Source organism: Stegostoma tigrinum, chromosome 24 (assembly GCF_030684315.1).
Source record: "Stegostoma tigrinum isolate sSteTig4 chromosome 24, sSteTig4.hap1, whole genome shotgun sequence".
NCBI classification, from domain to species: domain Eukaryota; kingdom Metazoa; phylum Chordata; class Chondrichthyes; order Orectolobiformes; family Stegostomatidae; genus Stegostoma; species Stegostoma tigrinum.
The window spans coordinates 43,644,971-43,670,818 of NC_081377.1; the positions used below are offsets into that span (position 1 = coordinate 43,644,971).

Genomic DNA, 25,848 nt, shown 5'->3' on the forward strand with positions numbered 1-25,848 from the left:
AACAAAATCCAAAGCAATGGTGCAATCGTGACTCAAAAACAAATGTCAAAGATAATAATGCACAAATTAAAATAAATCTTAAATTAAGCACAATAGTTTGGTCTTTTATTTTAACAATCTTCAGGAAGCCCATAGCAAACTTTGCACATGATCCTTAGTAGCAAACAGTTCTAATTAAATACATTCCTGTGAGCATTTCTGCTGTTTAGTCTTGAAAGATTCTATAGAAATTACTGAGAGTTACTCCAGATACCAAATTAAGTTGCCCATCTCAGAGATAACAAATAGGGAGGAAGAGATAGAAATTCATTAACCCAAATACCCTATGTAGGATTATAAAATTTATCAGAAAAAACGCTGAAAAATAATCTTAAGTTTAAATCAAGATAATATTGTTAGTTTTAAGCAGCACTAAATTTGCATAGTTGGTCAGTGAAGTTTTCCCCTCACATCCATTCACTGAAGATTACATAAGCAAAATGCAGAAACACTAACAAATGATGTAAACAAAGCAAAGGTGAAATTATAATTCCTTCATAGGCTGACTGCCATTTTTGGTCTATCATTATTGGCTTCTTTATGGACAAATACCAGTGTGGACTGTAGGTAATTAATACAAACAAGTTTATTTATTTTAGGATCATGTGTCATGTTAAAAGAGAAAATTAAGGCTTGAAGATTCCTCCTAGAGAGATTTACATATGTTCCCTTTAAAACTGTTCAATAAAGCACTTTGGTAACAATGTTAATTACACACAAGACACATTGGCATGATTTAAGTCAATAGGAGAATTTTAAAAGCTATAAACCCAATTAGCACTAGCAAATGTATATGGACTCTAAACTTTACATGCTTTCTTTAAGTGAAGTGCAGCAGATTATAAAATTCCATCATTCTAACTACACTATTTGATTAAAAGGTAGAATACTATAATTTATTTAGAAAAAATATTGGCCGATAAATATAATTTCACTTGTTGGCTGGTGTGCACTGCAATTACAGTCTGATATAAGGCAGCAAGCTATTTTCATTTTAGTAATCCACTGGCTTTTAGCACGTCAACAAATGAGGAAAATGCCTCTACATGCAGTGCATATGAACCACCCTACAGGGACAAGTCTATTTTACTGCTTTGTAAATGTGGCACTTAATATATTGTAAGCCCTCCTTAATAATGCCAAGTGTTCTCTTGTCTGACATTTTCCCCCAACACAGATTCACAACCTGTGCAAATAATACATTAGAATACATCTGTGTGTGAAGGCAATGTTGGAAAAAGTTTGATTTTGCAAACAGAAGACTATTGGCAGCTGGTGATTCATGTGTCAGCATAATCCAGCTCAGTCAGACCATTCTTCATCATCAAACTCTGATTCTTCTGAATCACTGTATTCAACTGCTATACGTCTAGACAAGATAGTGGCCACATCATTTCCAACCCGATCCCGCTTTTCCTCTTGTTCACGCTGTTCCTCAACTTTGCGAAGCTGGAAGCCTAGGAAACAATTAAAACGTGATTCAGGTGCAAGGTTCATGCTTCCAAAGTTAGTTATTGGAACAGGTCATGTTTCCAGCTTGAGATCAAAGGCCAAATGGAAGAGCACTCTAATGCTTGGGGACTGAGAAGTAACTTCATATCATGTGGAGGACAGATTATATTAGCAGCTCTGCAAACTGATGACAATTGATTGTCAACTTTTTCCCTGTTCAACTTGAAGCCAAACAAAAATGGTATTCAAAAATTAGTTAATCTGAGGAACTCTCAGATAATAACTCAGGTGAAGTCCCACACACCGGCAGCACTCCATCCACTGCAATCTACCCAGACGTCCAATAAACACACCTCACATCAAGCGTGTGCCTGCCTCCCTAAAATGGGCAGCCAACCATGGGTGGGAACATTCTCTGGTGACAAGTTAGCTTCGGGGAGCAGTCCCAACATGGCTGCCCTGCCTCTTCAGGGCCATGAACATTCAACTCAAAATTTATATCTACTTTACCTCACACTATGTTCGAGCACTTAGTTTCACTGTCTGAAATACACAGGTGAGTTTACCTTTCAATGCTACAATGGCATTATGAAAGGAAAGGAGAGGCTGAAAGTTATTTCCACAAGTGATTGATAGGGCCAATTAAAATCTTCAACTGATACTTCACCTTTTCTCCATTCACATTCTGCAATTGTCTGCAAATGGCCTGTTAATAGGACTGATTCAGATTATTATTAGGGCCAATCATTTAACCGTAGAAACATAGAAAGGTTATAGCACAAGTGCTGGAAAACACGATGAGACTAATTAGATAACAAGGAGTCAAGCTGGATGAACACAGCTGGCCAAGCAGCATCAGAGGAGCACGAACATTAATTAGGTGTTTGTTTTAGACTGGGTCAGACTTAATGAGCCTTTTTTTGTGCTGTAGATCTATGTGACACAGAGGCTATTCAACTTAATGTACCTGCATCATGTGATGAACCAGCCAGCCATTTTAATCCCTATTTCCAGCACCTGGTCTGTAGCTTTGCAGCATTTCAGATGGACTTGCAGGTTCCTTTTCGGTGGCTTGAGGTTCCCTACAGCAATGACCAAACTGCGGAGCAAGTTCCAAATACCTCTAGGGGAAAAGATTGTCCTCTTGTCTCTTTTTACTGATCACCTTAAATCTGTGTCCCATCAACTGACATCTCCACAAGGGAGAACATATTTCCCTGTCCACTTAATTCAATTGCCACATTGCTCCGTACACCTCAATTCAATCTTCCCTCAGACTCCCTTGTTCTAAGGGAAACAACCGGAGTCTAGTCATTCTTTAAGCTACTGTTCCAGCCAGCTAGTCAATCTCTTATTCAGACCAAGAACTTTTATACCAAATAGCCTGGAAATTCAAGTACATCCATTCGTTCCAGTTTATTTAAAATCATTAAATCCCTCCAGTGTGAAAGCAGGACATTTGGCCAATCGAGTCCATACCAACCCATCACGTCCCCGTAACCCTGCATTTCCCATGGCTAATCCACCCAGCCTACACATCGCTGGACACTACAGGACAATTTAGCATGTCAATCCACTTAACCTGCACATCTTTGGAGTGTGGGAGGAAACCAGAGTGGACCCACACAGACAGGGAAAGATGTGCAAACTCCATATCAATAGTCGCCCAAGGCTGAAATCAAACCCGGGTCCCTGGCACTGCATGAGGCAGAAACGATAACCATTGAGCAACTGTGTATACTCTGCTTCCTTAAACGAAGTTCAATTAACTGGTTAAACATGATTTCTATTTCACAAAACCATGTTAACTGACTGATTAGCTTCAGGTGGTCTGCTGTAACATCCTTAATAAGATTTCTAATACCCTCCCTATGACAGGTGTTACAATAACTGGTCTGCAGTTTCCAGCTTTTTGCCTCCCACACATGTTGAATAAACAAGTTACTTCTGTTATTTCCCATTTAAATGAAGCCTTTACAGCAGCAAGGGAATTTTACAAGTCTAAAATTGAAGCAATGACCGCAGCAGACACTTCTTTTAAGACCGTAGGAATAACATTGATAATGCTATTTTAAGGCTAAGTGTCAAATGCTGCATTCTAGATGCAATTCTGTTGGTCAAACTACCAAATTTGAAGCAAAACACACTTTATTCACGCATGCTAGTTAAAAACACACAAAAAAAAAAATCGCTTAGCTGTAAAGGGATTGGAAAACTTAACAGAACAATAAATTAGCTACCAAACTAACTGTTTCAATTCTGTAACATCCCATAAACGCACCCACGGCAAAAAGTAAATCCAGAAATGGATTGTCTTACATGCAACTGCAACAGCAACCCAGAAGAGGAAAAAAAACATCAAGAGAACTCAGTATAGCAGAAAGAGATGTACTGCACCAACAGGCCCAGCCAGAACTACTACTGAAAGATTAGGAATCTAAAAATCCTGGTTCCGTGGGAGTTTGACCATACCCATTCAGACTGGTTCTATTGTTAGAACTTTTGGAAAAAAATCCAGGGCGCCTCAAGCTATTTAGTTTACGAGTTTTCAATAGACATCTCGGTACCTCTGTTTTAAAACCTTCCTTTAAAAAAAAGGACAAAAATGGATCTCCTAAAGCCATAGTACCATCACACAAAAGTAGCTATTAAATCAGGAAACAGGAAGGAAAAACTCTTGGGGAAATGAAATTTGGAAAATGGTTGGAGTACTGGCTAACCAACCCCTGGGTCCTCCTGGACATTATACACTAGTTGCAAGGATAAAAATAATGAATCTCGGCAAAAAAACAAGCAACAATTCAATGTCAGCAATTTTATGCAGTTGGACGAAAAAGCAAGTTACAACCATTCTATGCTCCCCTTATACAACTAATCAAAGCAAAATAAACTGCTTTACCTTGTCGAATAGCTGATAGCAGGTCGGTCCTAGCATCACTCACTGGTGGCAGAGACGCTTTGGATTTTGGCTCCAATGACGGAGGTGGCGGTGGGCCACTGCTAAAGGATAATGTTGATGAGTCTGCAGGTGGAGGAGGACCAGGTGGTGGTGGAGGGGGAGGGGGTGGTGGAGGGCCAGCTGCTCCAGAGGACGAGGAGGATAAAAATGGAACAGGAGCAGCAGGGAACTGATCAGTTGGAGGTGGAGGAGGCGGCATAGATGGGGCATCAACACCATGGAAATTCTGATTAAACTGCACTGGAGGCATTGAGGGAGGGGGTGGAGGTGGGACAGCAGGAGGCAAGTGTCCCTCGGGTCCCATGAAAGGTGGCGGTGGAGGAGGAGCTGGAGGATGTGCAGTTCCAACTCCTAAAGGTGGGCCAGGGGGTGGTGCTGGAGGAGGAATAGTTGGGCTGCCAAAGCTAATCCTTTTATGGCTTGAAGAATCCTTCTGCATATCCATAGCATAGCTATAAGGAAGGCAAAAAAAATTAGCTGAAAATTATAATTCACATGCACCTACAAGTAATATCAGATAAACTGCCTCAACCACAGCTTTGATGCAGTAAGCATTCGAAATATTATTTATTCATACAATTCCATTTTTCTGCAGCCTATGAAATACTTCTTTTCTAGAGACAGCATAACTAACAATTGTGAAATGTGTTTATATTTGTTCAGTTCCATCGAATTCATCAAGTTATGCAAGCAGGCATTAAAACAGGGTGTTGTTGCCAAGTAGCACAAAGACAGTTCCTTCACAAGATTTTCTGGTCCTTTCTTGGAGTGCAGAAAATCTCAGCTAAATTGCACTTAGATAATTAGTTGTGGCCAAATCTCTCTCATCGCCAATTCATGCTCGAGATATCCTGGTTAAGTGCACAACTACACAGATATTTAGAAATAAATGTCTCCTTCATATCCTTTCTACCGGTGGCTGAACTTTGATGGAACTACAAAACTGCACTCCAGCGTCTCTTTATTAAGCAACACTCCCCACAACCTTCAGTGTATACATGCTGCCCTGATTTGCCTTTCCAAAATGTAGCACCTCACATTTGTCTAACCTCAACTCCATCTGCCACTCCTCAATTTATTGGCCCTTGTCAATGTCCCATTGCATTCTGAGGTGACCTTCTTGGCTGAGAGGAAGGATGTCGGCACAACATTGAGGGCCGAAGGGCCTGTTCTGTGCTGTCTTGTTGTATGTATGTATGTAAAACAATGTAAGCCTATGTAAATTAGCACAAAGTTAAGTCATCTTACCCAAAATCAGGTGGTGGGGGAGGTAAATCAGTCCCTGGTGATGCTGGAGGTGGTGGAATGATTGAATCATGATAATTTCCGTGAGTTCTATAAACAAGTTCTTCATTTCCATCTGAACCTATACTTCCATTAGGATAGATCTCATTGCTGTTAGGGCTGTAAAACAATAACATTCACCCAATCTATTAATCTGAAAATGTCGTTCATCAGTCAGGATATTTAAATTTCAGTTCTGGGTATACAAACTTCACAACACAGTTGCCATTTTACGGTATCATATCTTAAAACTAGTCATAGCCAACTTAAATGCAAATACCAGCAAATTAGAAATGCTTAGAAAAGAAGCCTCAATCCTAAATTATCCAATGCTCCCTTCCTCTAAAACCTCAGACTCCTCATGTGTTGTGTTCAGTGATCTCAGCAATAGTGGCAGCAGGCATTAGTCTTAAATTTTTCCAGCGGCTGATATATGAATACAAAGTTTTGGTGGAAGCTTCGGACAGAATTCAGAAAAAAAAAATGCAGGCAACAGATTATAGCTGTTTCCCCCGACCACACAACACTGTCAGTGGGAAAATGTTGAGTTTTGCTTCTGTTGAAAAGTAAGCTAATCATTAGAAATCAATCACATCTGGAGAGAATGCGTAACCAGAACAGTCCACCCGTTTCTGCCTCAACATCAGCAATCTGCAAGACAATACTGTTTCATAACAGAGCTTGGTCCTACTGGTTAACACAATCCTCAGTCACTCCTTTTCAGACCCTCCCAGTCACCAGTGATGAATTTTTCTTTTATTTAGTCTCTGATGTGATGAGAGAACAATAAATGCTGGCCTATCTGGTGATGACCACTCCTTATAATGTGAGAAAGTAGTGAGCTGTCTCTTGAACTGCTGTACCCCAAATAGGATAGGTAAATCACAATTCTGAAAGGAAGCCAGCCCCAAGATTATGATCCCATTACAGTGAATGAATGGCAACATAGTTTCAGTGGGGAAATTGCACATAATGCTGTATCTGGTCTGGTCCTTCTAGGTGCTGGAGGTGTTGGGTTTGTTTAGAGCTATTGATGCAGCCTTGGTGAATTTTTGCAGTGCATCATTTGATACACATGCATTTCTGTTGCTGTGCATCATTGGTGGGAATGCTGAAGATGGTGCTAACTAAGCAGACTGCTTAAATCTAGATGGTGTAAAAGGTGTGAGCATTGTCATTTAATTCATGCATACAAGCAGATAGTATTTCAATATACGCATTGTTTGAGCCTTCTAGATGGTTGACAGGATTTGGGAGTCAAGAAGTGACTTAGTAGAGCACTGACATACTCTGGCTAGCTCTTGTAGCTACAGTAGTTAATTGGTCAGTTCAGTTTTTGATCAATGGTACCCTTTAGGATGTTTATAGTGGGAGGTTTCAGTTGATGAATAATGCATTGAATACAAAGGGAAATTGGTCAGATTATCTTGTTGGAGATGGTCCCTCTAGCACTCGTGCTGTTTGTGTTACTTGTCACTCATCAAGTCAAGTATGGATGTTGTTCAGATTTAACTGAAGCAGCCTGTGCCCATGTGCAGCATCTGAGGAATCTCAACCATTATTGAATGCTATGCAACCGGAGAACTTCCCCTCTTCTGACTTTGTGATGGAAGGAAAAATTGTTCTTGAAACAGCTGTGGTAGTTTGACTTAGGACATGATCCCGAACCGTTGCTACAGGAGTGTCCTCAAGAGGAGATGATTGACCTCCAAATACAATGTCTTTTGCACTCCAAATGAGGAGCTTCCTGGATTCCCATGCGCTTTGGTTTTGTTGGGTCACCTCAATCACACACACACACAGTCTTGCTGTCAACAGCAATCACCATCACCTCTTGAAATCAAGATAACATGGTGTGGGACTGGACGAACACAGCAGGTCAAGCAGCATCTCAGGAGCACAAAAGCTGACGTGGCCGGCCTAGACCCTTCATCAGTTGCTCCTGCGATGCTGCTTGGCCTGCTGTGTTCATCCAGCTCCACACTTTGTTATCTTGGATTCTCCAGCATCTGCAGTTCCCATTATCTCTGACCTCTTGAAATCAGTTCTTTTATCAATTGTTTGGGGCGAGGTCAGAAACCGACAGGACCCAAAACAGTGTCAGGAGGAGTGTGAGTAAATAAGCATGAGTGACAACATTCCATCACTTGCACATGGCTAGTGGACTAATGGGATGGTAACTGGCTGGGTTGGATTTGTTCTACACTTAACTGAATCAGTCATCTGTCTGCCCATTTCACCTGTCTACAGCACATCAACTAGTTTGAATTAAGTCTTTTGCAGAGCAATTACATGAAGCAAGTTTTTTTTGTATGAAGACTGAAATGGTCCCGCTATAGCAATCAAGCCTACAAGATGGATCACTGGCACCAAAAATGCTTTTTCCTGCAATTAGACTTAATAATTGTCTGAATTGGTTTTGTTCTTGCTCCTGCTTATGGAGCTTGTACATTTTTGAAAATGTAAGGTCAGGGACAAAATTGTGACATTTAAAACAAAAAAGCTTTCCATTGTTTCATTAAAAATACCTACACACTGAATAAATTATTTCAGTATTTGGGGTGTACTGCTTCACCTGTGTACTCTAATATTAACCCTTGTAAAATTCAATATTGTACAAACTATATTCATTTGAGAATCTCTGACACCAAATTTTTATTTGTATATATTATAAAAATCAAGAAGTCAAGGTAATTACTGTTGCACTGTTTGTCCAAACAGTAGACTCTTTCAATATGGCAAAAAACTTACCCAGTTTCTTCTGCGGCAGACTTCACTTCCACAAATTCCTTGCCCATTTTCAACCTCTCCCATTCTTCCTTTCTGGTCCTAATTTTCCGTGGATTCAAATTTCCTCTATTCGAAACATCCCTTTTTTCTTTCTAGAGAAAGTCAGAATAGCAACAGATGTATTTTGATGTTGTGTAAAACCTTACAAAAATTAAATTCCAATCTCACGTACATTCACACAGTTCTGACAGGTTTATTCACTCGAAATATTTTTCTCTCCACAATTTCTGCCTAATCACAGTATTTACAGTGTGGGGTGTTTTTAGAACATAGAACATAGAACAGTACAGCACAGAACAGGCCCTTCAGCCCACAATGTTGTGCCGACCATTGATCCTCATGTATGCACCCTCAAATTTCTGTGACCATATACATGTCCAGCAGTCTCTTAAATGACCCCAATGACCTTGCTTCCACAACTGCTGCTGGCAACGCATTCCATGCTCTCACAACTCTCTGCGTAAAGAACCTGCCTCTGACATCCCCTCTATACTTTCCACCAACCAGCTTAAAACTATGACCCCTCGTGCTAGCCATTTCTGCCCTGGGAAATAGTCTCTGGCTATCAACTCTATCTATGCCTCTCATTATCTTGTATACCTCAATTAGGTCCCCTCTCCTCCTCCTTTTCTCCAATGAAAAGAGACCGAGCTCAGTCAACCTCTCTTCATAAGATAAGCCCTCCAGTCCAGGCAGCATCCTCGTAAACCTCCTCTGAACCCTCTCCAAAGCATCCACATCTTTCCTATAATAGGGCGCCCAGAACTGGACGCAGTATTCCAAGTGCGGTCTAACCAAAGTTTTATAGAGCTGCAACAAGATCTCACGACTCTTAAACTCAATCCCCCTGTTAATGAAAGCCAAAACACCATATGCTTTCTTAACAACCCTGTCCACTTGGGTGGCCATTTTAAGGGATCTATGTATCTGCACACCAAGATCCCTCTGTTCCTCCACGCTGCCAAGAATCCTATCCTTAATCCTGTACTCAGCTTTCAAATTCGACCTTCCAAAATGCATCACCTCGCATTTATCCAGGTTGAACTCCATCTGCCACCTCTCGGCCCATCTCTGCATCCTGTCAATGTCCCGCTGCAGCCTACAACAGCCCTCTACACTGTCAACGACACCTCCGACCTTTGTGTCGTCTGCAAACTTGCTGACCCATCCTTCAATTCCCTTGTCCAAGTCATTAATAAAAATTACAAACAGTAGAGGCCCAAGGACAGAGCCCTGTGGAACTCCACTCACCACTGACTTCCAGGCAGAATATTTTCCTTCTACTACCACTCGCTGTCTTCTGTTGGTCAGCCAATTCTGTATCCAAGCAGCTAAGTTCCCCTGTATCCCATTCCTCCTGACCTTCTGAATGAGCCTACCATGGGGAACCTTATCAAATGCCTTACTGAAGTCCATATACACCACATCCACAGCTCGACCCTCAACCTTTCTAGTCACATCCTCAAAAAACTCGATAAGGTTTGTAAGGCATGACCTACCCCTCACAAAGCCGTGTTGACTGTATTTGATCAAGCCATGCTCTTCCAGATGGTCATAAATCTTATCCCTCAGAATCCTTTCTAACACCTTGCAGACGACAGACGTGAGACTTACCGGTCTATAATTGCCGGGGATTTCCCTATTTCCTTTCTTGAAGAGAGGAATTACATTTGCCTCTCTCCAGTCCTCAGGTACGACTCCAGTGGAGAGCGAGGATGCAAAGATCTTCGCAAGTGGCGAAGCAATTGCATTTCTCGCTTCCCAAAGCAGCCGAGGACAAATCTGATCCGGGCCTGGCGACTTGTCAATCTTAATGTTTGACAAAATTTTAAGCACATCAGCTTCGTCTATCTCTATCCATTCCAGCATGCACACCTGCTCTTCAAAGGTTTCATTCACTACAAAGTTGGTTTCTTTCGTAAAGACAGAAGCAAAAAACTCATTTAGGGCTTCCCCTACCTCCTCAGGCTCCACACACAAGTTCCCTATGCTATCCCTGATCGGCCCTACTCTTTCTTTGACCATTCTCTTATTCCTCACGTAAGTGTAAAATGCCTTTGTGTTTTCCCGGATTCCTTCTGCCAAGCCTTTCTCGTGCCCCCTCCTGGCTCTCCTCAGACCATTTTTGAGCTCCTTCCTTGCCTGCATGTAATCCTCTCTAGCTGAACTTGACCCTAGCTTCCTCCACCTTATGTAAGCTACCTTCTTCCTTTTCACTAGAAGCTCCACCGCTCTCGTCATCCAAGGTTCCTTAATCTTACCCCTTCTTGCCTGTCTCAGAGGGACATATTTACTCATCACTCCCAACAACTGTTCCTTAAACCGTCTCCACATGTCTATAGTTCCCTTACCATGGAACAACTGCTCCCAGTCCATGCTTCCTAACTCAGAACTCAGAATAACTTTTCCTAACTTTTTATTTCAGGTTGCAACGTACTGAAGAAGTGGACAAGCTGTGTTCTTACTATGATACTATTCTTGTGTTGACAGTCATTATGAATGCCTATTATTACCAGCAACTGTTAAAAGAAAACACGAGACCAGAGTAGGGATGCAGCAAAGGAGGCAGCCTTTAGATGTCTAACCTATTTGGCTATTTGTGACCCAAGTCCATTATTTAATTATGCCCAATACCCTGATGCACTTTGATTATTAATTTGATATTGGAAATCTTTTATCAATCTTGCATCAATATCATTTGTGAAAGAGAACTTCAAACTTCTACCATTCGATACCCGGAATGGTTTCTTCCTAAAAGTTTTAAAATTAGAGCCGGGTCCATGTCCTAAGCTCTCCAGTCAGCAGTTTTCCTTCCCATAATATCATGCAAACTTTGAAATCACCTTTTTTAAATTCCACAGAATATTACTGTGTTTGTGTAATCTCTCTCAGTTATAATACAAAGGTTAAATTGTTCTGGTAAACCTTGGCACAGTACTGAAAACTCCAAGTCTGATCTAACCGAGAATCTGTACTACTGAAACTGACTCGTCAGGTTCTATTTTGATCCTCTAGACATAAAGGTGGGCATTCCATCATTTAGATTTTCTATTCTTGCTGAGAATCTAAACGTGTTCCTGAATCGACCAACTCAGAGGGGAGTGATTTAAATGTAGTATAAAATATCATTGAGGCTGTTGGTTTTAACATAGTGACTTGTGGTTACTTTTGTTAGGGGGTTAAAAAACCCACAAACATTCCTTCCAGAACAGTGGCCTAATCTACGTTGGAGAAACAGGCCACCTCAAGTGTTAATAGAAAGGTGACTTTTTTAAAAAATTCTGGTGATTTAAGACAAGTGGGGTAAACAATGAAGGTCATTTGCTTGTTTTGGTATAAAATAACAAGAGTTTAGATTTCCTAAGCTAAAATCAGGTATGAGGCATTCATAAAACACCTATAATGTGGAAATAGGCCCTGTGGTCCAACAAGTCCACACCGATCCTCTGAAGAACATCCCCTCCACACTCATCCCTGGATCCTTCTCCTGTAACCTACCTAATCTACACATCCATGTACACTATGGGCAATTTAGCAAGGCCAATATGCCTTAACTTGCACATCTCTGGACTGAGTGGAAACAGGAGCACCCAGCAGACATGGGGAGAATACGCAAAGTCCACACAGACAGTCATGCAAGGCAGGAATCAAACCGGGTCCCTGGCGCTGAGGCAGGAGTGCTAACCACTTCGTGTAACAGATTTCTGTTCTGCTGTTCCAGAAACTCTGCAGCCTTACGTGACTGTTTCAGTAAATGACCATCACACTAAATTACATTGAAAAACATCTATGAAGCTAGGTCTCATCCTGACATCTGACTTGTCAGACCATCAGCTCCAATCATAACACAAAACCTCCATCCAACATTCTTTGGAACTCCACAATTTCTAGCTTTTCCTTATTTAAGTATCCCATTCTTTCATTTAAGGTAAAAGTGGATGACCTCATTTAACCAAACTGAAATGCACTTACTATAGTTTGGTTCAGCTACTCTATCAGTATCTCTGTTGTAATTTTGTGTCTATTCGTTAATACTTTGACGACAAGATATACAGAACAGAAGTCACGACTGTACATTCCGTACACCAGTTTTGTAAACAATTCACACATTGAAATGTTTGGTAATCATTAACTACTCACTTTTACTTAAGAGTTCACTGCATACCGGCCCAAATTACCACGCTTCAAACAATTAAACAGCCCTTTAGACTGCTATTTGAACTCTATACACAATAATTCTACCCCCCAGCCCCGTTCCAAAGCACAAGGCAGCTGATCCATTTTCCAGTGTCAAAACAGGAATTGTCATTTTTCATCTCCAGCAACTTCAGCTAGAACATGCTTTACTCAGCATGGACTTTAGCAAATCTTGCAAGATTTAACCAATCTGACTGGCATTTTTAAATGCAGCACTTTGCAATTTAAAACTTAGATCTTCAACTAAAGTACACACCTATTCTAAATTTTTATAGGGTCACAGTGCAAAGTACTGCACACACTTGTAGAACCTAAACAGAAAATTGATAAATTTACCACATTACTAATTAGTGCACAATCCAAAACTTTGGCCTCATGAGATCTGCTGTTTGAGGTCCTAAGAACGATTAAGGCTACTTCTGCTTACAGGGCCCTGAGATAAATACAATTCGAATAAGATATGAACCAGGTCCCCTAAACTAGAATGCGCTAGTAATACATGAAATAGAAAAATAGGCAGATCAGAGACTAAACATATTGAAGATATTTTCTAAGGGATACAAGCGAAGTTAGAGAAGGTGTCTGTTGTATGAAAGGAGTACTCGTTAGCTCTTCTTTTGCTGTCAGCTGTTCCTAATCTTAGAGTCAAATTTGACTCTGATGCAATTGTTTCATATACCATTAGCCATATGTTGAGTTAGACTGCAAAAGTCTCAGATTTACAAAGTGAATATAAAGTTTAGTACAAACTTCAGTTTGCACCTTTCGCTTCTGGACTTTCAGAAACTCCTCCTTGCCCCACTAATACTGACAATACCGAGTGACTTTTCCTTTCTTTTAAAATACATCTTTCTTGAAGACATTTGTCTTCATAACAAAATTACTACAAATAGCACTGTTCTATTAACACTAGCAGACAGCCAGAGCTAATTAACTGACAATAGAGGCTCTCAGCATAATTGCCTGCACTCTGGATTTTAAAGGCAATAGCATTGAGCTCACTGCTTACAAGCTAAACTGAAAATTGTTTCTTTACGATACAACGCTAGTCACTGCCTATTGACAGATTCTGCATGTAGTTTATACCTGCCATTGTATTATAAATTCAGCAGCTTAGACTGTGAAGTTGCCATCATTTTTAATTGGCACCACCAACTTGTCAAGGTAAGATACACCAAAACAAAAACGTTACAAGAGCAATTCAAGTGAATCATGAAATTTCAGTTCTAAATTAGACATTCACTATTATTCAAGAATGAAAAATTAAAACAGTACCCGGTGTTTCCTCTTTTCCTTCATTATTTCCTTGGTATCTTGCAGCATTTTTTCTTTCCAGAGATCAAAGAAATAGGAAGGATCAGTGTAAAACTTAAGACTGTCTTTCCCATCCTCTCTGTAACAAGGAAATCAAAAGATTACAAAAGTAATGATAGTAACTTGTAAAGACAAAGCAATTAGGATAAGATATGAATTTTTTTGATTTGTTCTGAAGAAGGATCTGACGCAAAGTGTCCGACTTTCCTGCTGCTCTAATGCTGCCTGACCTGCTGTGCTCCCCCAGCTCCACACTGCATCTGACTCCAGCATCAACAGTTCTTACTACCTCCGATCAGACAAAAGCTTGAGCAGCCATGTTTCATTTCAACAGACCACAAAAGGTCTGTTTGTCTTGGAGATGTAATTGTTTCAGTCATATATTGATCCCAAGCCTCATCAGCCTGCTTGGGTCACTTTAAAGACCATGGTGAAAGACAAAGGCAAGCTTGGTATCCTGGCTAAAGCTGTTCTGCAGCATTTACCTCAGACAGCTGTTAAACTGACTACTCCGTTGGCAAGCTGACAACCTGTATGCACAAACTGGTTGCTATATTTACCTCCATGACAATTAATTCAATAATTCTGGGATATCTGGGAGGATGAAACAAGCTGTTCCACATTGCCAGTCAAATTCTGGTCCATAGTGAGATTTGCATGAATTAAATTTGAATGCCCTGGGCTTCTTTAAATGACTGCAAAGAGGAGATTATAATAGGTCATTCTACATCCAAGGACATAAAGGAAAATTGGCTGAATAGCTTCCCAAAAGACCAAGGCTGCAGGTGATTTGCAAAACTCAGATTCCAATGTCGACATTTCAGGCAACAGACCATAAATAACGGTTCTCAAATGACCAGAAATTATCCTTTTAGCTGTAATAACCTGAATCACTTAGAATTCTGCTTTGAAGTATCATGCAACTTATTTGAAGCCATCATGTGTTCTTTTAAAATTAAAATGTTGAAAATTAGTAAAATTCTGTGATGTACCGTATTCTCGCTACATCTAAGATCTTATCAAAAGTGTGCTCATCCTGTACATTGAGAACTGTGTCATAAGCACTAAGGGTATGGGGCAAGCAGAATTAAATTAAGGAACATTTTTGCCCACATCATTGAAAACAAAGTCCCCTGATAGAATACAAAGATGGCTCACAAAGTTATCAAAAACTCAATTTTTCTTGCTAGGACTTCCATAGTAGCGGCTCACGGGTTGCTAATATGACCTTACTTATATCTCGATGGTTAGCATCGCCCACCTGTACGGAGTTAGGATATGAAGGGGTGGTGGCTTGTCACACGTATTGTATGTATCATCAATAGGGATAGGCAGAGATGACCGGCAGAACAACTGCTGATCCTGCTTCGTGGAGCTTTTGAAAGCTTTCCTCAGGTTGATTGCTTGCAGTGAAACTAAAACAAAAGTACAGATTATCTCAAATGTTTAATTGTTCCCACACTGGCCTGTACAATTCTTCATCTGACATTTTCACAAGTGCAGCCTCTACTGACACCTTCTGTAATATGCTTAACGGACAAAGCTCTCTCAGCTGTTCAACTTGAGGAATGATGGCTATAAAATTATTTTACATCTTGACACGCTTATTTTTCCCTCAGATTTCAATCAGGAACAAACTCCAGATTGCTACTTTATTTGTCTAGCTAAGGGATATCAAGGCCAACTGCAGCACCCATCATCTCAAACAAGATCAGCTGGACTGTCCCAGACTGAATCAGCACTCTAGTGAATTTGGTTTATACATGTAGCCATTAGGAAGTGTCATTTTAATATCTTCTTCCAGTCCTATTACATATTTTGTACTTTAAAAAACTTGATGTTTGTTCTACACCTTTTAGATTCCATGGGTTCAGTAAAAGACATATGTTCTAAATTCTTGTTTGCAGAAGTCATGTGATTTTTTTTGACTGGTGTGGATGCAATGGGCCACAGGGCCGCCTGTGTAGATCTCTGACTCAATTGTTCTGCTAGGATTTCAGCTCCTCCTACACATATGCAGGTGATGCAAAAATTTTCCCCTTCACTTCCACATGGTCAACAGATTACAGCCCCAAATGGTACTTCCTAATTTATTTTTACCTTTTAAAAACTAGTGTATGACAAGCACCAAACATTACATACCTTATCCACAAAGAAAGCCAAAAGCAGATATAGTGATTATCATTTGGTGCACAGTTCCGGCCTGTCTGCAACAACTTTAGAACACAGAACATAGAACAATACAGCGCAGAACAGGCCCTTCGGCCCTCTATATTGCACCGACTTGTGAACTAATCTAAGCCCCTCCCCCTACACTATCCCATCATTATCCATATGCTTATCCAGTTTAGGAAAGATCCTTTGAACCATTACTGTTGCTTTCCACATCAACTTTGTTTTATTTCTACTTCTGTCCAGGGCATCCTGCACTGTTGCAGTGAGTTGATGTAAGCATCTGGAATAGCACTAGCTTATGGTTTTAATTTGGACTGTATTTTGATACAGAATGCTCAATACTGAAAATGAGTGCCTGAAGAAAAATTGCTGTGCTGACCACTATCAGTCTGCCTCACAAACTCAAAGTTTATTTAAAGTGTGCTAAACAATGAATAAAAGTATTTCCTCAACTACCATGTATTAAATTAACAACAGGATTAAAAATTACTTTTCATCTGACTATAAAAGAAAAATACAAGATATCAGGGTATGCTCATAAGCATGTCAATGATAGCATGAATATTATTTTTAATATTCATTAAATGAAATATTTTTCTTCAGGCTAATAACTGTTCACTAAAACAGAGAAATTTTACCAGCGACGGTTTTTTTTTCTTGTTCTGTAATCTTAGTTTCAAGCCTGTGAACTGTCAATGACCAAAGTTTAAAAGCTACTAGGCAGTAAACCAAAAAAGACATTGAAGCTCTGTGGGTAGAATGGGGAAATAATTTTAGGAGCTTCTAAATTAAGACATCAAAAGGCCTAAAATACACAGAATGAAGAGGTTAGCTGTACTCAGATGTTTTACATGAGCTCAACTTTTCAAGAGAGCAACATCTACATGTATATAAACATAAACAACATCACCTGATCATTCATTCTTACCATCTTCAACTTTGGGATCAAGTTGGGTTACTTTAACCTGCAAACGGTCAATCCGTTCTCCAAGGCTGTTTACTCTAAGAGCAAAACTACCTGCTTCTCTAAATAGTTCACCAAAGATATCCTCGGCATATTTACCTGATAAGAAATAAAGACAATGGGTTAATAGTCAAAAATTATGAAATCACAAACTTAAAAATACTAGGATTAAAATCCTGCAATACCAGGTTTCTTCAGTTATTTCTGTGTGCCTGTATATAAACTCCTCAAACCCCACCTCTTCCTCCGGTACATTGATGACTGTATCGGCGCCGCCTCTTGCTCCCCAGAGGAGCTCGAACAGTTCATCCACTTCACCAACACCTTCCACCCCAACCTTCAGTTCACCTGGGCCATCTCCAGCACATCCCTCACCTTCCTGGACCTCTCAGTCTCCATCTCAGGCAACCAGCTTGTAACTGATGTCCATTTCAAGCCCACCGACTCCCACAGCTACCTAGAATACACCTCCTCCCACCCACACTCCTGCAAAAATTCCATCCCCTATTCCCAATTCCTCCGCCTCCGCCGCATCTGCTCCCACGATAAGACATTCCACTCCCGCACATCCCAGATGTCCCAGTTCTTTAAGGACCGCAACTTTCCCCCCACAGTGATCGAGAACGCCCTTGACCGCGTCTCCCGTATTTCCCGCAACACATCCCTCACACCTCGCCCCCGCCACAACCGCCCCAAGAGGATCCCCCTCGTTCTCACACACCACCCTACCAACCTCCGGATACAACGCATTATCCTCCGACACTTCCGCCATTTACAATCCGACCCCACCACCCAAGACATTTTTCCATCCCCTCCCCTGTCTGCTTTCCGGAGAGACCACTCTCTCCGTGACTCCCTTGTTCGCTCCACACTGCCCTCCAACCCCACCACACCCGGCACCTTCCCCTGCAACCGCAGGAAATGCTACACCTGTCCCCACACCACCTCCCTCACCCCCATCCCAGGCCCCAAGATGACATTCCACATTAAGCAGAGGTTCACCTGCACATCTGCCAATGTGGTATACTGCATCCACTGTACCCGGTGCGGCTTCCTCTACATTGGGAAAACCAAGCGGAGGCTTGGGGACCGCTTTGCAGAACACCTCCGCTCAGTTCGCAACAAACAACTGCACCTCCCAGTCGCAAACCATTTCCACTCCCCCTCCCATTCTCTAGATGACATGTCCATCATGGGCCTCCTGCACTGCCACAATGATGCCACCCGAAGGTTGCAGGAACAGCAACTCATATTCCGCCTGGGAACCCTGCAGCCATATGGTATCAATGTGGACTTCACCAGTTTCAAAATCTCCCCTTCCCCTACTGCATCCCTAAACCAGCCCAGTTCGTCCCCTCCCCCCACTGCACCACACAACCAGCCCAGCTCTTCCCCCCCACCCACTGCATCCCAAAACCAGTCCAACCTGTCTCTGCCTCCCTAACCGGTTCTTCCTCTCACCCATCCCTTCCTCCCACCCCAAGCCGCACCCCCAGCTACCTACTAACCTCATCCCACCTCCTTGACCTGTCCGTCTTCCCTGGACCGACCTATCCCCTCCCTACCTCCCCACCGACACTCTCTCCACCTATCTTCTTTACTCTCCATCTTCGGTCCGCCTCCCCCTCTCTCCCTATTTATTCCAGTTCCCTCTCCCCATCCCCCTCTCTGATGAAGGGTCTAGGCCCGAAACGTGAGCTTTTGTGCTCCTGAGATGCTGCTTGGCCTGCTGTGTTCATCCAGCCTCACATTTTATTATCTTATAAACTCCCGGTAGCAGTTTCTGGACTATATTGACTGACCAGACTAACTAAAGTTGATTTTTAAGAAACAAAATAGGTGAACAAAGACTGACAGAGGCAAGCTGTACAAAATTAACGTAATGAATATTCTGAATGCAAAAATGACAATTTCAGGTTCAAATATCTTATGGATGAGAATAAAGGGAAAATGCACTCATGGTTCTGTATTTGGGGCTGGGGAAGAAGAGACTCATTGGTGAATTGTTTATAAAGGCAAACATTTTATTGTGCTGTCCTGGTTACAAGATGAAAGACAATGAAAAAAAGGAAGGCATTATTCAGAAAAATTCCATAACTGTGCAAGAATTAGATTTAAAGTGAACTCAGCTCAAACTTCCATCCAGATGATTTTATCTTTGCATTGTTATAAAGTATTCTCTTTCTAACAAGGCTAAAAATAGCTTAATTTAGGGGACATTAAATGTAGAGAAAACAAAATAGCTTAAATTGACAGCTGTTTTCATTTGAGGCAGACAGCCAGATTTCTAAGTGTCTGCATCATCACAGACACTTCCTTCATTCTGGAGTTGGAGAACAGATGTAGCACTATTTCCTATGATGCACTTCCCTTTAGTGGAAAAGCAAACTGATGAGTAAGACAGTTCAAACACGCTGACGTAGCAGCATTGTCAGCAAAAAAAAAGCCCTTTAACTTCAATGCTAAAGAGAACAAATCACATCACATAAATCCTAAGCTATGGAGAGAGTCAAATGGGAAGGTGATGCCCAGTGGTATTATCGCTAGACTGTTAATCCAGAGAGACGGGTAATTTTCCAGCAACCAGTCTGGAATCTGACCAAAGCAGATAGTGGACTTTGAATTCAATAAAAATCTAGAATTTAAAAATCTAATAATGCCAGGCGATACCATTGCTGAATGCTGGAAAAAAACCATCTGGTTCACTTTACAGTCCTTAAGGGAAGAAAGCTATCAACTTTTGGCAGTGACCTACACGTGACTCCAGATCCACAGCAATGTTGCTGACTCCTAACTGCCCTCTAGGCAATCAGGGGTGGCCTACCCAGTGATGTCCTCATCCTGTGAATGAATGAAAGAAAGAAAGAAATATCCAGTGATCATACTTCAGCGCCTTCATTATAGTAGGCAGCGTATGAGAGGTTTTCAGCAAATTAAATAAAACTTGACCTTTTGCTGATAGACAACTGAATACTGCAGTCTCACATTTCATGGAGATTACCAGTGAGTAGCAGGTCATAGCAAATGAACAGGTTAAATTTGGTGCATTCTGACAGAGACTCAATAACAACTTCCGAGCAAAGCTTTACATATCTAGCAAATGAGCTCTCTAAAAATTTAAGAAACAGGCTAAATAGTACTTACTCAAGCTGCCAAGTTGTCTGATGACATTGGCAAGTGTGATATTTGTCACGCATTCCAATTCACTTTGAACATTATTAGGCAGAGGCTGGCGGCACAGATGCCTCGGTTCAAGGTTCCGTGTTACTAAAGGCATTGTGGTTCATGAGTGAATGCAAAATAAGACCTAGAAATTTAAATGTTAAAAATAATTGTGAAAATTTTGAACATAGTACTGTTCAATATCACAATATATTAAAAAAGGACATATCAAAGCTAACCCAAATTTTGAATATATTACTGCAAAATACGTTGTCAGAAGCAAAGTATAGGCAAGTTATGTTACCTTACAGTTGTAACAAACTTCAGTCAGACCACATTTGGAATACTGCATGCATTTCTGATTGCCACACTACCAGAAGGACATGGGCACTTTAGACAGGGTGCAGAAGGCTGTTGGCTGGTTGAGGGATTTATGAGGAAGTGCTGAATAAATTGTTTTCACAGGAAAGATGGAAGCAGAGGTGCGATTTGATAGAGGTCTACAAAAGTATGAGAGACAGGTAGATTGGATAGTCAGGCTCTCTCGCAGGGTGGGAAAGGGAAACTAAAAGACCGCACAGCTCAAGGTAAAAGGGGGGAAAAAAAAAAGTTTAGGGGAGAATTTTTCCCCACAGAGGGTGGAGACTGCCTGGAATGCACTCCCAGTGGAAGTGATGGTAGCAGATGTATTAGCAACACTTAAGGTGCATCTTGATGGACCTTAAGGCGAACAGAGGGTTAGAAACCACAGATGGGCAATAAGGTGGTCTAAATATGGACTAGGAATTGGAGCAGGCTTGGTGGGTTGAATGGCCTGTTCCTGTGCTATATTATTTTTTTTCTTCCTTGTTCTTTGTTTTAAAGCATTTTAAATCAAAGAAATATTTCACACTTGGTCTCCATTCCAACTTTATCCCAACAAAACAAACTTTTGACGAAACCTCATCTCCATTTTAGAAGTGATAATGGGAACTGCAGATGCTGGAGAATCCAAGATAACAAAGTGTGGAGCTGGATGAACACAGCAGGCCAAGTAGCTAAGATACTGCCGTGTTCATCCAGCTCCATACTTTGTTACCTCCATTTTAGAATTTTTCTTTGAGATAATTGCTATATTCTGTACTGTTTATTTTGGAAGTATTATTCTGGCTTCCATTAATTCAACATACAAAATGGTGAGAAAGGGAAGCAAAAGGGTTAAGAACTTACTTCAAGTCTCTAATATTTAAAATCAGAAGTTCTAAAATGGCTCCTATTCTTTTTCATAATTTTTCCCACAGATAGAGCAAGCTATTTATTCAAAACTTGCTGCGTAGTCAGGTTTGTGAAATAACCATCCTGTTGAAGAACTGTTCCAATGGTAAGGCTAATGCATTAGGATTTATAGGTGATCAGTCTCTTTTTGGCCAATCACAGAGAAAACCAAACCTCTTACTACTGAAAAAGAATGTGTTACGTGTAGTTCTCAGGAGCAATTATTTCAAATCTTAACTTTTTCAAAAACGCTGACATGTGTGACAGATTGTTTCCTTAAATTTATACTTTGTACCAGAAAAAAAGTGAATTTTTCAGTATCCTGCACACTATTTTAAAATTAAATATTATTTAACTCTTTTCCTGGGTAATTCTCCACAGAATTCTTGGGCTTTGTCAATTGGAGAGCAGTCTTGGCTCCATGCAGCAATTATTTATTTGTCATTGCTTCTTCCCTTATTTCAAATGCAGAGTTAATTATTGTAAATAGGAATTAGCCTCCTTTAGTCACATATCAGTTGTTATTGCTTGAATTTCACTGAATTCATTGCTCACAACATGTAGTCATATTCCAGCACCTGCAGTAAATTTGTTCCTACACTACATGTAGGATTTGATAAGACTCCCCTTCTGCACATTAATGTCCATTTTCTGCAACAGTGAATTGTAACTGGGGTAACAAGACAAGAATGCTTCAGGTCGAAGCCACAAATGGAGCACTTCGAGAGCCACACACTCACTCTTGCATTATAAAATCCAGAGACAGCTACAATACTTACTCCACAGCGATGGTGTCATCTAGAAATCTCATATCTGTGGAGTTTAACTTTGATTGAAACTTTTACAACCTGTTAAATGAGGCTTGTTTGATTGACTCTTCGTTGAAGCAAAATTGTAACCAAGTTCAATCTCATGAAGGATTTGATCTATTGTACGTGCCCATTTGTAGCAAACAGCTAAATTTAAAAAATAATAATTCACCGATCATCTTCCAAGGTTAAAAGTTATTCAGTGGGATTTATGAATCCATTATTTGATGCAGCGTGAAGAAAGTTCAAGCAACTGATATCTGATTTAAAGATGCCAACTCCAATTTAGAATAATTAACTCTGCTTCCCTATATTTCAAACGCAATGACAAATAAATAATTGCTATATAAAACGTCCAAGGCTGCTCCCCAAGTGAGAAAAGCCCAAAAATTCTGCACAGAATTTTACTGGAAAAAAGCTAAATTAGTGCGTGCAAGATATTGAAAAATTCACTTTTCTGGTACAAAGCATAAATTTAAGGAAACAAATCTGCCAAATGTGTCATTTTTTTTGGAAATGTTAAGAATTACTCAAGAATTAGTATTTAAAGTACTAATAAATTTGGTGCAAAGGTTAATGTTGTCAAGTTTATTTCTGCACTGAGTACACTGATCACTGGTTTACTTACATTTCACAAAATTTCAAACTACTGCTTTTCGAAATATGATGGGATAGAAAATCTGTGCTGCACATTGTCAAGTCATATTCAGTCCACTGAAGGTTTCCCATCAGAAACGTTGCTGCTTTTCCTAAGCCAAGTTTTGCAGCAGCAGCTGGCTGATCAGCAGGAGTAGTCAAGCACATCCCAGATAAGCATCAGCATGGCTAGTCTGCATTCCAGCACTGCTTGAAATATTTACTGGCAACTGCCCATTGAAGAGATTGTATCATTCTTCAGCAATTGGTAACACTACTCCTAACTGCCAGGCATCACCACCATTTTCAGCCAAATCATTCTCAATTTTAAAAAATGCTTGTACTTTCATCAACTGGAATATCCTCTTGATAAATAAACTGACTGAATAATTTCAATCAACTAAACATGATTTAAGTCAACTCTGTACCATCAGTTGCCTAGAATAAGATTTCATAAGTATTATTTCAAGTAAAAAGTCTATTAGTTATTACATTTTAATGGTACCAACATTGATTTATTTGAAGAAGTCTTGTTAATCTGAGAGAGAAATCTCACTTTCTTCTGAAGCAATTTTCTCAATGCAAGTGAGCAGACATTTACTTTTTTAAAAAATTGTTCATGGGGTATGGACGTAACTGGTTAGATAGTATTTACTTCCATTCCCAATTTCCCTGGAAATAAATAGTAGTGAATCGCATTCTCTAACCACTGCAGTCCTTGAGGCGCAGGTGCACTACACTACTTTTCAGGAGGGAGTTCAGGATTTTAACCCAGTCATGGTGAAGGGATAACGATAACAGTTCCAAGTCAGGATGATCTGTGACTTGGAGGCAAACAACCAGACGGTGGCATGTCCATGCACCTGCTGCCCTGGTCATTCTAGGTAGAGACTGCAGGTTTGGAAGATTTTGTTTAAGGAAACTTGGTGAGTTATCACAGTTCACCTTGTAAATGGCACACACTGCTGTCACTATGTCAGGGTGAGGGCAATGAATATTGAAGATAAAAGGTGGGCAGCCAATCATGCAGTCTGCTTTGTGCTGGATGATGTTAAGCTTGAGTGTTGCTGGAGCTGCACTGATCCACACAAGAGGACAGTATTCCATCACATTCTTGACTTCTATCTTGCAGATTCTGGACAAGTCTTGTGGAGACAAAACCAAAGTTACTCACTTCGGAATTCATAACCTGCCATTTTCTCTTGTCGTTATATGGCTGGTCTGGTTTCGTTACTGGTCCGTGGTAAACTCTAGTATATTGACAGTCGGGCATTCAGTATTAATCATGCCACTGACACCCAAGGGGTGATGGTTAGATTCACTTGTTGAAAACGGTGATTGCCTGGGACTTGTGTGGTGCAAATGTTACTCAACACTTGTCAGCCCAAACCTAAATATTATCCAGGTTTTACTTGAACATAGGCACCTTCAGTTCCAGAGGAGTCACAAACGGTGCTGAACATTGATTGCACAGTGAACATCCTGACTTTTTGATGGAGGGAAGTGGGGAAGAACTCCTGCAAATGACAAACTCCATAAAACAATTTTCAATGAACTCTCTTTTGTTCCATCAAAGGCCTATTCATATTCCAGCAATTTCAATAATGAAGATTACAAGGTTATAGCACAACCAATGACTTACCACACTGCCAAGGTTGTTTCCTGAATCTGGTATGAATTACATCATGTTTAATTAAACAACTGTGGAATGTTTCCTAAATAAATGCCCAAAAGATAGTTACAAAATCTGGCAGATAAATTGCTCCACTGAAGGGCAGCCAGACAAAAATGCCAAAGAATTTTAGAACATGTGACTAACAGCTTGGTCAAAAAGGTAAGTTTTAAAAAGAGGGAAAAACTGGTTGAGAAACAAGATTTTGGGAACAGAATCATTCAGCTCAGGATTTAGAAGTTTAAGGGAAGGCCACCAGTGGTGGGGTTATGCAAGAGTTCTGAAGGGACTGCATGCATTTAGAGAGACAGGAAAGAATGAACAATGAGAATTTTAAACTTAAGATGCCAAAGAACGAGAAGCCAATGTAAATTAGCAAGCACAGGAGAATACATAATAGAGGATCTAATGCCAATTAGGATAAAGGCATCAGAGATTTGTACTTACATTTAAAGGAGAAAAGAGAATAGAAAGCTAGATGAGAGGTCAGCCAGTGGAACAGTCAAAGAGGCAGATCTGCTTACACTTCTGGGGAAATAAAGCAACTGTTATTACAGAACTAAAGAATTGTTTAGTCACGTGGTGGTTGCACAGAGAATTAATATTTTGCAACTGTAGATGGAACTTCTCTCTCATAGCTGCTTAAGTATAAATACCTGACAAACAGCAGATAGCTCTTATGAGAAGCTCCTTGCACTATTTACATGGTGCCAAGTTAGAATGGGGAAAGGCGGTAGCCAAGTTAAGGCTTGATTGCCCAAGAGTACAAAGACATTTAATATGACAAACTGATTGAAAGTGGGCCAACATTTGAGAGGAGGATTCTCAAGGAAATATACACAACCCTGAAATAGCTAAAAGTAATTTTCATGGAAAATGGGCAACACTGGAAGGCCAGCATTGCGGCCCATCCCTAATTGTCATTAAGTCGGTGGTCAGCCATTTACAGTCGGTCCCACAGTGCTGTCAGGGGAGGTGGTCTGGATTTTGATCTGGTGACAGTAAAAGAACAGTGAAATGGTTCCAAATCAAAATGCGTCAAGGAGAATGTCAGTTTTGCAAGTATTCTCATGAATCTGCCTTTTAAATAGCGAGATGTTGCAGGTTTGGAAAGTGCTGTTAAAGGAGGCTTGGTGAGCTG

The 25,848-nt window shown here is 40.6% G+C and overlaps 1 protein-coding gene across 2 annotated transcripts in view; it reads right to left on the reverse strand.

The window, feature by feature from the left end:
• Window positions 1–607: 607 nt before the first annotated feature.
• Window positions 608–25,848, reverse strand: part of wasf2 (WASP family member 2) — a 36,952-nt gene continuing 11,711 nt past the window's right edge. Inside the window, exons 2-10 of one of the 2 annotated variants that reach the window (XM_059654404.1) lie at window positions 25,155–25,235; window positions 20,319–20,481; window positions 17,139–17,273; window positions 15,297–15,450; window positions 13,997–14,114; window positions 8,486–8,616; window positions 5,699–5,854; window positions 4,391–4,902; window positions 608–1,496 (exon numbers count right to left, since the gene is read on the reverse strand). In XM_059654404.1, the coding sequence (XP_059510387.1) occupies window positions 1,342–1,496; window positions 4,391–4,902; window positions 5,699–5,854; window positions 8,486–8,616; window positions 13,997–14,114; window positions 15,297–15,450; window positions 17,139–17,273; window positions 20,319–20,451 (1,494 nt within the window). In that variant the 5' untranslated portion in view covers window positions 20,452–20,481; window positions 25,155–25,235 and the 3' untranslated portion in view covers window positions 608–1,341. The remainder of the gene's footprint in view (window positions 1,497–4,390; window positions 4,903–5,698; window positions 5,855–8,485; window positions 8,617–13,996; window positions 14,115–15,296; window positions 15,451–17,138; window positions 17,274–20,318; window positions 20,482–25,154; window positions 25,236–25,848) is intronic. The other variant, XM_059654403.1, reaches the window with a different exon arrangement.